The 12146-nt window shown below is 37.9% G+C and overlaps 1 protein-coding gene across 10 annotated transcripts in view; it reads right to left on the bottom strand.

Moving 5' to 3' along the window:
• pard3ab (par-3 family cell polarity regulator alpha, b) overlaps positions 1–7978 on the bottom strand; it is a 266919-nt gene extending 258941 nt beyond the window's left edge. For 4 of the 10 annotated variants that reach the window (XM_008433893.2, XM_008433895.2, XM_008433892.2 and 1 more), the window contains exon 1: positions 7555–7978. In XM_008433893.2, the coding sequence (XP_008432115.1) occupies positions 7555–7674 (120 nt within the window). In that variant the 5' untranslated portion in view covers positions 7675–7978. The remainder of the gene's footprint in view (positions 1–7554) is intronic. The other 6 variants (XM_008433890.2, XM_017309968.1, XM_008433894.2 and 3 more) reach the window with 2 other exon arrangements.
• Between the last annotated feature and the right edge of the window lie 4168 nt (positions 7979–12146).

Here is a 12146-nt window from a genome sequence, read left to right as displayed (position 1 = left end):
CCTGTTTTTGTAGCGATTTCCACTCCGCTTGGCATTCATAAATGCATTTGAACCTCACCAGAGTTCACTTCAACCGAACTGAACCAAGGTTTGTAGGCAAACCATAGTTCGCTTTTTTGGTCCGCATCAGAGTTTGATTACGTTTTCACATCTCCCTGAAAGAACCAAACTTTGTAGGCAAACGGACTGGAATTTGAGAAAAGCTGACTAAACAAGATTGGTGTGAATGCAGCCTAAGACAAAATCAGGAAAGCGCTTTTAGACATTCACCCGTTTCCTTCAGCACGTCTCCGGTTTCCTTTATCTCGCCACAATCTGAAAATAAACTGATAATATTTTAAGCAGAGAGAACTGATCCAACACAGGTTGTGTGCTTTGTGGTTGAATGAGTTCATGTGAGAAAACCGCTTCACTCCTTAAATCTTAATGAGCTCCTTGTTCGGCAGCATTCTTCCCACCGTCGTCACATCTCTGCAACCTTCATATTCACCAGGCCAAACAGCCCAGATCCACCAGAAACTCCTTCAAAATCTCCCCACAAAACAAAGAAGCTATGATTAATAAAATCCGTGTTTTTAAATCATGATGATAAGGCTGACAATCTATGTCAATTCCTCACGGTGAAGCAACATAACTGAGTTGCGTGAAGGGGGGAAACGGATCTCATCCAAAATGCAGGGCACAGCAAAGAAGCACGATGGGAACGATGGTTATGCGAGCGTCATCATGCCGGAGCGGAGGGTGCAGAATTTCTCATGCCCCGAGGAAAAAGCTGCAGGCTGTAATCATCCGTCCTGTTGTTCAGAGGGTTTTATGTAATATCTGTCATCTTCTTCAACTGCCAACCCAGTTTTTTTTTTCCAAGAATTATTACTTATCTTTTTTTTTTTTTACAGTCCGAGTTCAGGAACAGGAGCCTCAGATGGTCACATCCTGCACCAGCTTCTTTTTGGGTACATTTTTCCACTGTGGTTTGGTCAAGGTCAAAGTCAGCGGCCCGCGAATCATCAGCGAAGCTTTTAATCCTGCGCTGTGCTCGTTTTTAGAAGCAGAACCCCCTGGCTGGTACAGCCTGGTGACACGAGGATCAAACAGGTGAACTGTGAAGTTACCAAGGCTTTTCAGGTTGACTGGGCCCCCAGCACATCTTCTTCTGGTGCAACCAGGCCTTAAAAGCTCATCTGTGTCCAAGTTCAGAAAACCAAGAGAGAGAAGGAAATGGATCCAAACCGGACCAATCATGCCTTGGTTGTTTTCACATAAACGTGGGAAACTGGACGGCTTGATGACGGGAGAAGGTCGCAAGTGAGAATCAGGAAATAAACACTTTTGGTGTGAAATATAAAATAACTGCTTATTGCTCCGCTTCAGAGATGGAAGGAAAACAAGTGAAATACCCTGGAAGTCCACACAGCATGACTCCATTTGCACCAATCCTGCCTTGTTTGCAAAACATATACCAGCGTTTGGGTATGGACAGGTATGAGAGTCCCACAGCATGAGTACAAATACAAGCTTCACAATACTGACGCAAAGATGTGTGTCAGTATTAAACTAACAAAGATTACGCTGACGAAATGTAAGGCTTTTTAATAGGACTGGAATTTAAGACCTTTATCTCCACAGAAGTAAAAATGCAGACAATATTAAATTCTCCTGGCAGGGTAAAATTTAAGACCTGTAATTATCGCCACCTTCCTAGAATAGTACACAAAGTCATCTTTTTTTTTTGTTGCAAAAATACCTTTTAGAAAAAAATGACTAAGGCCATTGTTTTACCAACGTGATGATATTAAATGAAAACTTACTTTAGAAAATGAATTCAAGACATTTTAAGGCCTTAATTTTAAATAAATGAATGTGGCTTTTCAACATTTATTCGTACCAACAGTAGGAATAAATGTTCTTGCAATATATCGCAAATCTGTTGTCATTCCAATCCATTCATCTGCCACATTTCCGGTTTAACTGCCCGAAATGAAATGACTCGGTTCGGAGCTCCAATTCAAAGACGTGAGGACATAATGAAAGGAAAAAGGAAGGATACAAGGAAGGAAGCAGAAAAACAATAAAACACAGATGGAAAAAGGAAAGAAAGAAAGAAGGACAAGATTTACACAATGGAAAATGGAATAATCTGGAAATAAAAATGTTCACCCATTCTGTTTTCCAAATATTTCCAGTCTGTGTGGAAACATCTTAATGAGAAAATGTCAAAAAGGGGCAATTTCTGGCTGCAGATGTTGCCAATTCATGACCAAGGCGTTGGAGGAATATTAATTTACATTATGGGTGTCAAAAGCATGGCTTGGGGGCCATTTGTGGTCCTTGAAATTATTTTATTTGGTCACTGACCACAAGAATGGTGAACATTTGGCCAACAAAATAGAAATTGTCTGTTTTTCTTATGAAAATGCAACAGTCTGGAGAATTTTTTATGTCTTGGATCTTTAATGTTATACAGATATCATTAAAGAAAAGCCAGTAGTTTGAATTTTCCAGTTTTGGTGCCCAGTGCAAAAGGTTTGGACACTTCTGATCTGCATCAATGGAATCACACAGAAACAACGAATGTTGCTGTCGAGACGCTGAGGTTGAAGCAAGCTGTGCACCAGCAGACACATTATTATGCTGAGTGCATGTGCTGCTTCACGCATCCATTAACGTTCAGGGCCGGATCCACAAGCTGGAGCCTCTTCCTTTGAAGATGTGGCAAACATGTGTATCTGTTAGCGATGAATGGCATCTATCAGACACACTGAGCAGCGGTTAGCATCTCCAGAGCCCGTCTGCCATCAAAGCCAATGAAGCATTAATTAAAAACAGTCATTTCTACAATGAATTGAGTCATATCTTAAACACTGCAGAGAAATACCATCAGAACACGATTAAAAACAGACTCATAGGTTTGACTTCTTCTGCATCAGCAGCAAAGCCTGTTTCCTCTGAAAGAGGGAGGGGCTCCTCCAAAGGAAACGGCGTGAAACTCAACGGAAATTTGCTGCAAGCTGGTGAGAAAAACTCAATTCAGACACCTGGAATCCCAAAGGAGGCTTCTGAGCAAAGCATCAAGCGCATCACATGAGAATTAGACACATGAAGTCATTTCTCTTCCATTGAAAGGAATCATTTTAAGAGTTATGCAAAAGAAGCTTTCTAAGAGAATGTGCACTGACTGCTTCCATCAGGGTACGTCCGTTTTTCATGTTTCTAGAGTTTTCAATCTTTCTTTGCTCATCTTTAAATGACTAACATCCACTATTAATCTATGGCAGAAATTTTATGTGTTCAAATATGGATTCTGCAAAAACAAGCGACTCCATAGACATGTGTGTGAGATTTAAACGCACACGCTAAACGATATTCTTCGTATATAAACATCACATCAGTCTCACTGCGCGCAGTGAGGTTTTTATTCAATATTCTCTGAAAAGATCGCCTTTGTAAATCAAGCCTATAAATTCTGGTACAGATGAACCCGCTCTGGCAGATCTCCTTCCAAGTCGGCCATTTTGAATGAAAGGAGGAGCGAAGGATCCACACAGAGTTCATTGCGTCAACCATAAACCTAGCTTAACCTGTCTTTGCCATCACCGTTAATGGTATATAGAAAACTATTTAGAATAAATAAATAAATAAATAAATAAACAACGCTCAGCCTGGTAGGGAGGGAATTACAGCCTGGCAGCCTGCCATGCTCATAATACACTGAGGGAAACCCTGGAAACCGAAAAGGCCTGGGAAGACACGTGTTTTCCCATACCCCATCTTCTTTTTCCTTGCATATCCAAGCTTATTATGTCTTTTTTTAGGTAACTGCATGGAATGCAGTTCCTTAAATGCAGTTGTTTGTGGTGCAATCATATCACCACAAACAAAAATACTGCTCTTAAAAAATTTTCCCATTTGAAACTCGCTTCTTCAGGAAGCCACTTACTTAAAAAAGTGTGATTTATATCACTGAACTTCACACAGCAATTACTTTTAAATTATATTTTTTTATTTAATTATGCATTTTTGATGCTTGTGGAACAAACGGTGGAGAAATTAGTAAAAATATTATAGATAATAAATGTAGACAGACAATAATCAATCGAAATTCTTATAAGAAGTCTTTACACTATATGATAGATAACCAACCCTGTCATTGCTACACCCACAAGCCTGTTCAGCATCACTATTAACGTCACATAACCAAACACCCCAAACCAACGCCCTCATCCCGTCCACAAACAAGTTGGAAATAAATACTGGGAATTAATATTGGTCCAGTTGTACTCGTCAGACCAATACCAATGTGGTGCATCCCATCCCATCGCCTTTGAACCCTGATCTAAGCAATCATCCCGTCATCATCTCCATCTCTCTGCTTCTGAAGTCTCCCCAGAAGAAGACTCCATTTATTTATTTATTTAGTTTTTTGGTTTCCTGCAGAAAGCATTCCTCTCTAATGATAGGGGAAGTTACAAGGGGGGTCCATGCAAACACTGTGGCAGGAGAAAACACCCAACCTAAATCTGGTCCTCCTATTAAGACAGAGGGTGGGGAAACGGAGCTGAGATCTGCGACACCACATCTGTGACCAGCAGACTTCCTGAGACACGCTGAGGGTTGGTTAGATTAAACAGTCTGGGTGGAACCGGAGCAGTAAACATGGCTATAAGGAGTTCAAATGACAAGGGTGTTGTGTTTTGAAGTAGTGCGTTTTGTTGTGAAGTGTCTACCAACAGTCCAACAGAAGCAGCATAACTCTCCTTCTCTTGAAACCACAGACCGTTCACAGCATACTGAGAAAGATGCAACATGTTTTTGCTGAAAATAGTTTGGCTGCACTTCTTGTTTATGGCTCTTGTTGTGGTTTATTGTTGTCCTTTCGCCCTGCAATAAGTCCAAACTACTGATGCAGTTACTGCTCTTTATTTTAGCTCCAACTGAACCTCCCAGGCTTTCTTATCTGGTCAGCCTGCAGACCAGAGCTCCTTGGGTTTCAGGAGCCAAAAAAACTAAAAGAAATCAGTAATCATTGATCAGTAACCAGTTTGGCTGATTAATGAGAAGATTTCCAATGCAAGCTTGTAAAAAAAAAAAATCAAATTATGGTCCTCAACTGGAAAGATAGCTTCTTTCCGATAAAAGGTTCAGTTTTCACAGATTGTTTTGTGGAACGTGACTCCTAATTGTGGATGTAAATCCTATTGGTTGATTTTTTATTTTTTTTTGCAGTATATCTGACATACTCAACAGAAAATGCAGCTTGGGACGCTGCCATACTTAAGCGCAATCCTACTTGACCCACTATTGGCTCATGTTTGAAAAACAGCAGATCCATGTGCAGCATTCAGCTTCCTTGGCGCCAAACAAGCTGATAAAGAAAACTGGTTCTGTTCTGGGATTATTCTAGAACCTCTGCAGAAATGAAGAAAAAAAAAAATCACAGACAACTGTGAGCATCTATTTAATGAAGAACCTTGAATGATACGAGTTGCAACAACATTTAATTTCCCTTTTGGATTAATAAAGTATTTATGAATTGAATTGAGTCAATATGCTCAAACTGAAACCAGAGTGTCAAACAAAGTCTTTACAAATAAACTCAAACAATCCCTGCGATACGAGCATTTCTAATCAGTTGATCTCTACAAATCAGGAACATAATGACGTCTCGTGGTTTTACAACAGAAGTACAAACAGATTTAGGAACAGCAACGTGACTCCAAAAAGTCAGACCAGATTTTTTATAGGCATCAACTTCCAGTCCTCAAGAACTGCCGTCCTGAAACACACCTAAATCAGAAGAGTCGATTACCTAAATCACAAACTGAAAAGGATTTTATCCAAAGTTGATTTCAGCTTTTATTCAGATGCAGAGCCTCAAGACCACCCCGTCTGATTTAGTTGCTCATTCCTCCATTTACTCTAATATCAGCTAATATTCCATCACTGTATGTATCGTACTTGCAAACAAAAAGCTTTAATTTGTCATATTGCATGACTGAAAAAACAGAAGCTAAGGCATTATAATCAAAGAGCAGCTCAGCAGAGACGTCCTCATACCTGCGTCTGTCTGCTGCCGGTGAATTATTCAGAGGAGAGGAAGGTACAGGAAAGCTTCTGGGTCACCATTATTACAGCAAAACAGGCAGGAAGTTAGCAAAGAGAGCAGCAAAGCATCAATGAGTAACGTCATTTCGGAACGAGTTGTGCAATTAGAGATGCACCAATCAGACGTTAACCTCCATTTTCTGATGCCTACAAAACAAATAAAGGAATTACAAAATTATACACATTTATGCTTTAATGCACTAGTCCCTAAGCTGAATCTAATTATCATCACTCAAAGATGTTGAAAAACAGGGAGAAGTTTTCTATTTTGATGCATTTAATGAATAGGAAAAAAGGATTTTCTATGTAATTTGACCACCTGAGTATCAGATGGAAAAATAAATTTTTTATTTATTTTTTTACATCTGGACAGTTAAATTGTGCATTTCCTAAAACTTAGCAAACTGAAGCATCCATTTGATCAACTGGACAACAACTGAATTCAATCAGAAGTATTTCCTTACTTTTGAGTGATCAGTCGATACTTTGATGCAAAACTGACTGGAAAAAATGGCAACTCCATGCAGAAAGACTTGGTGCAACAAAACGGCGCTACCAACTGTTAAACCGTGCAAAATTTAAAGCCACAAGTATGATGGATGTCAAATAGCCTTGCAATTTTCTCTCCCATCTCATCTGATCCAGGTGGGCGAAAGAAAAAAGATCCCCGCAGGCTTCTGCACCGAGTTAGTTCAGAGGTTATCTGCAGCTGCCTCAGTAACCTCTGCAGGTCTTCCACTTTCATCTCCAGGATTTATGCCTCTGGTCCGTGCCTGCACTGGGAGCTTTCCATCAGCATCCTGCAGGATCTGGAGCGAGCTAAGGACTCAGAAGTCTCATTTAAACTTATTTAAATGTCTCTTTTGTGCATTTATGTCAACAAACTTCTCTGGTTAGCAGCTCTAACTCACATAAAGTTAATCACACTGTCTGGCTGGATTGTTTTTATTAGGAATCCTGCAGAGGAAAATGATGCAGTTCTCCTCTGCTGGCCCCTAAACGCCTCACAGCAGACCTACTTTTACTAACTTGCTACCTTGCTGAGAAAAATAAATAACTAAAAACTCACTCCCAGCCGAGCTGGAAACTCTAGAAAAGTTTGCAAATTTGTGAAAACCTCCGCTATGATCCTGGAAAATGCAGTCTGCCTTGCAGCGAGGCGCAGGGAGAATCCCTAAGGAAGTTTTTCTGTTGGTTTACAAACACTGGAACCACAATGGCGGTGCGCCTTTTCTTTGAAAGCAGCGACACACGGCGCAGTTTGTGCGCTTTCTTATCTCCGCAACCAGTGCACCAAAACAAGCAAGACATAGGGGGAAACTAAGCGCCGAACCTCCTTCTTTCCTTCCCCCCCTGCGACTGCTTTGCGTCTGCGAAAAGTTTGCGCCATTTTTGAGCGAGCTTGCGGCGCTTCCAGGACAACGTGAGGGGGGAAAAGTAGCCTCCACTCACCTTGGCGATAGCCTTCTTGTACCGCATGACAGCCTGCTGGATGAGTGCGTGGACTTTAATGTTCCCGTCCCCGCACGGAACCACCACCCGGGTCCTGCCGAAGCACACCGTCACTTTCATGGCTCAGGCTCCGAGGACTTCCCCAGGTTCGGAGCAAAGCCGAGACGAGGAGGACAAATCCGAGTGGGAAGCACACGGGAGCATGGAGGGGGTTTTGTTGTTGTTGCCCGAGGATATCCCGGTATTCCTGTCTGGAAAAAGGAGGACTAAATGTCGTCCCGCTTCTCCCCGCCGGACGACATTGTTGTCTGTGTTTTCAGACCACCTGTTTAGCTTCTATCTCTCTCTATCTCTCTCTCTTCTTCCTTCCTTCCCTCTGGATCCCAATCCTTCTCTCCGGGTTGAGCTAATGCTCGCTGCTGCGTTCAATGGCCAACAGGAGTATCGGAGTCAAGACAAGCAAACTTTTGTTTAAAAAACGCCATTTAATATTCAGGAAATAATGCTTTAAATCTTTAAATCTCCTGATATTGTATAATTATTTATCGTCCTGTGATGGAACAAGAAACTTAAAATAAAACAAGTTTTAAATCCCTGTATTTTGTTATAAAGTTGTTAAATTATGTGATTGGATTCAGTGTCTCTAAGATTTTTTTTAAACTATTCAACATTCAATTTGTAAATCAAACTGTTTTCACATCCCCTTTCATGCGACCTTTAATAAAAATGCTTTTCAGAATAAAAAAAAACAATAAAAAATAAACTGTGGGTGGAAAAACTAACCCTTTAGAAGTGAACAATGAAAAAAAGGAAACCCAGATAATATATATAAAGATAAAACACAATATTTGTGAATAAATCAGCTTATTAGCAGTCATTTGTAAAGATTTATTTAACTAGTATCGATGTAAAATGCATACAAATTACTATCTATTAATAAAAAAAATCATGCACACAAGCAAAAAAGAAAAAAAAACACATGCCATTTGATTTTAATTAAAAGCAGTAACAAAATATTCCATTTATTAATTATTCAGATAAAACCCCAATTTCCAGGTAAAGTTGGATATTTGATATGTTTGATTTTTAAGTAAGATTCAAATATCTATTACAAAAGAGGAAGGTGTCAGTCTGTGTGCTCTGACTGTGTTTTTCAGAGAGACAACCTAGAGAAACTGTCTCTGAAGTTCTTGTGCCATTGTTGGTGCAGATTTTATTTTAACTAAAACAAATGCATGATGTTTATAGTGATTTGTAAAAGTACTTTTATTAAAAATTAAAACTAGAAAAGCTTTAAAAAAAATCAATAGAAAGGAACAAATTAATGTTTTCTAAACTTTTCCCCTAAAGTTCTACTGATAATCAAATAAATTCTGACATTAACTAAACCTAAAACTTCTGAATGCAACAAAATTGCACTTTTTCTCTCAAGAAGCTGAATAGACACTGTAAATCAATTTCAAAACGTTTGGCGATTGTGAAGCTGTAAATTACGAGCAGCTCCTGAACGCCTCAGACAAGTGAGGTCTGGCCCCGCTGTGTGGTCAGGATGGGTAATGTCTGAAGAGCCAGACTCAGCAGTGTGGGAGTGGGTAGATCCACTGTGACTCTGTAAGTAGCAGCGGTGACTTAGGAAATCAGTGAAGAGTTTTTGATGTAGAAAATGATTTGTTTTATTTAGAGTTTAGGGTGGCTAATATGAAATAACTGAAGATTTTAAAGAAAGACAATCTAGACTAAAAAGCAAACGCTTGTTTTAAAAAATATATGCTATGCAAAAGTTTTAAAGTATTTAATTAATAATTGTTTGCCAAACAATTCTGCTGTTTTTAATGTTATTTTTACGGTTTTTAATATGAGCAGCAACCCTGTAGTCCTGACAAAGACTGAAAATATGAGGGATAAGGTCATTTGTGTCATAGTTTTCCTAAATGTAACCAAAGAAATCTGCTAAAAGTTTCCATTTTAAATAAGCTCTTTTTTAAATTCTCCCTCGTGGTTATGTTGACGCCACTTTGGTTAATCTCTTGAGTTAAAAACTCTTTTTGAATCTCAGCTCAATTTATTGGCTTAATAAAAAAAAAAAGTTAATTCAAGAAGGTGTGGAGGGGAAAATACTGACAAAATCTAAACAGAAACTCCAAAAGAACTCCTTTATCTACTTAGACAGAGATCATAAGGAAATCTGGCAAGTTAGAAGTCAATACAAAAAAGATAAATAATAAGATTGTATGAATATTAAAACAGTTTCTAATAATATCTAAGGTTTAGGATCATAAATGACCCTAATGACCCAATTCTTTGGGTTTCAAAAGGACTTATTCAGTGAGGAATATAAAAAAGAAAAGGATCTCCAGGTTCTGGATTCATGGAAACTGTGTGTGTTTTGTGGCTTAAAGTTAAAACAGAAGCTCTCCATCATGTGATGCCAGCACAGCTGGGAGGTTATTTTAACTCCCATGCAGCTGGACTCCAGCCTCAGCCTCAGCAGCTGTCACAAACCATGTAAATAGCTTCACATGTGGAGAATATGACCAAGTGACCAAGTGTTTATGGGGATATTTATGAAAATGTGCAACCAAACCATATGGAGCAAAAATAAAACATAAACATTAGACTAATGCTTGGTGATTGTTTATCTCTCCAGTGCAAAACCACAAACTAAAGATAAAACAGTGGAAAAAACGATTAAACTTTTTCAAAAGTAGCTTTGAAAAAAGGAAAAAAGTTAGCATCTTGTCATTTTTATCCGTTCATGGCTTTTTGATGAGTGTTTATTGAGGAGGAAGTAGATCAATTAAAGACTAAATAAATTAAATAAAAAACAGCAGCAGTGCTACTTAAAAGCAAACTGTCATGTGAAAGTGAAAGCTGCTTAAATCTGCTTCATCATAAGGAAAACTAGAGCTTACCAGCAGTAAATCATGTTTTCCATAAGAGTCCATATGAGTCTCCACAGTATCTTTCATTCAGGCCTCAAAGTGATAAAACATATGTGCAATTTATTTCTTAGTCTGTTTTAAATAGTCATTTATTGCTTCCATGTTTTCAGTCTGACAATTTTGTGTAATGCTGGAAACGAATCTAATTATATATGTTTTTTAAAAATGTAAATAAAATAATACTATAAAAAATGTGGAATTAATATTAACAAAAACAATTTAAGTAAACGTAGTGAAAGCAGGTTTAAAATAAAAATAAGTAATAAGCTGAAATGTTTTCAGCACTTTTCATAATTACTTAAAAAAATACTATTTTATTTTTCCATTATTTACACAGGTTAAATCTTTCTGAGAAAATATATTATCATGTTTAAGATTTCCACGATTACTTGAACATGTTGGCCTAAATATGTTGTAATTTTTCTATTAACTGAAAAATGCTGTTGGTGATTATGGAAGCCCATTTCCGACACTCTGTAAAAAAAATATATATCTCATTATAATGAGATACTATCTCAAAATAATGAGATAGTATCTCAAAATAATGAGATACTATCTCACTATAATATAATGAGATAATTTTTTTTTTTTTTTACAGCGTGGCAGAAATGGGCTTCCATAGTGATACATCAAAACTCAATTATTAAAAAAAAGACTTCTTTTGTTATATTTTTCACCCATGGAGGTTGCCATTTTTTTCACCTGCGCGATGCATGTTGGGTTGATGACATGATATGTCCGTTCTGTACTGGAACATACACAGGAAGTAAACACAAGAAGGCTAACATTACCCGAGTTGTTTAATGCACTTGAGTGTAAATTTAAACAATGCCACATTATGTTGCTGTTGACTGTAATTTGAAAAATGAAATAGTGAGGTGAGTCTGGATCATTTCCCACATGAAAAAAGAAGAGCACAATGGGAAAGAGTGGAACATAATTTCTGAAGGACCCACGGTTGTGTTCTCAACATTTCTCTCCAGAAGACTTTGAGTTATTTGTAAGAGCAAAACTGATGAAGGCTCTAACAGATAGTAGTTAACCGACACAAGCTAAATCCAAATGCAAAGCGCCAGTGTTTTGACAATCTGTGCTACCTTGACAGATTTTTTGACCACAGACAGCTATGCACATTGCTACATTTACCCAGAGTGCATTGCAGCATAAACAATACGGCAATGACCATGTGACAATAAAAAGCCTACAATATTATTTACTATATTTTAAAACTAAGACAAAAAAAACAAGTTAGTTGAAATTATATTGACATTTATGTTTATAGTAGTTTTTTAATGATAAAAAAATAAATAAAACAAAGTTATTATAAAGTAAAATAAGCTGCGTAAATTCAAAATGCATTACATTTTCCAAAACGAGTCAGACCTGACATTCACTGTTAACTGAGAAATGTTTCCGTATTAGTGGCGACATCTAGTGGTAGACTGCATGAAGTTAATTCTTTCTCGTTTAGCTCTGCAAGTCATTTATAAAAACAACCTGTTGATTAATCACTGCACAAAATCAATTTCATTGAGCAATAAATTAGTAATAAATTAAAACATAAAAAACAACATATAGAAAATGTTACATGAAAGAATAATCTGAAACGGATCAGGAAAAATGAACAAAAGCTGAAGATCTCGTCCCCAT

The sequence above is a fragment of the Poecilia reticulata genome, linkage group LG17 (assembly GCF_000633615.1).
Source record: "Poecilia reticulata strain Guanapo linkage group LG17, Guppy_female_1.0+MT, whole genome shotgun sequence".
Classification (NCBI taxonomy): domain Eukaryota; kingdom Metazoa; phylum Chordata; class Actinopteri; order Cyprinodontiformes; family Poeciliidae; genus Poecilia; species Poecilia reticulata.
Note: the sequence above shows the minus strand (reverse complement) of the source record. Positions and strands in the feature narration are given on the sequence as shown.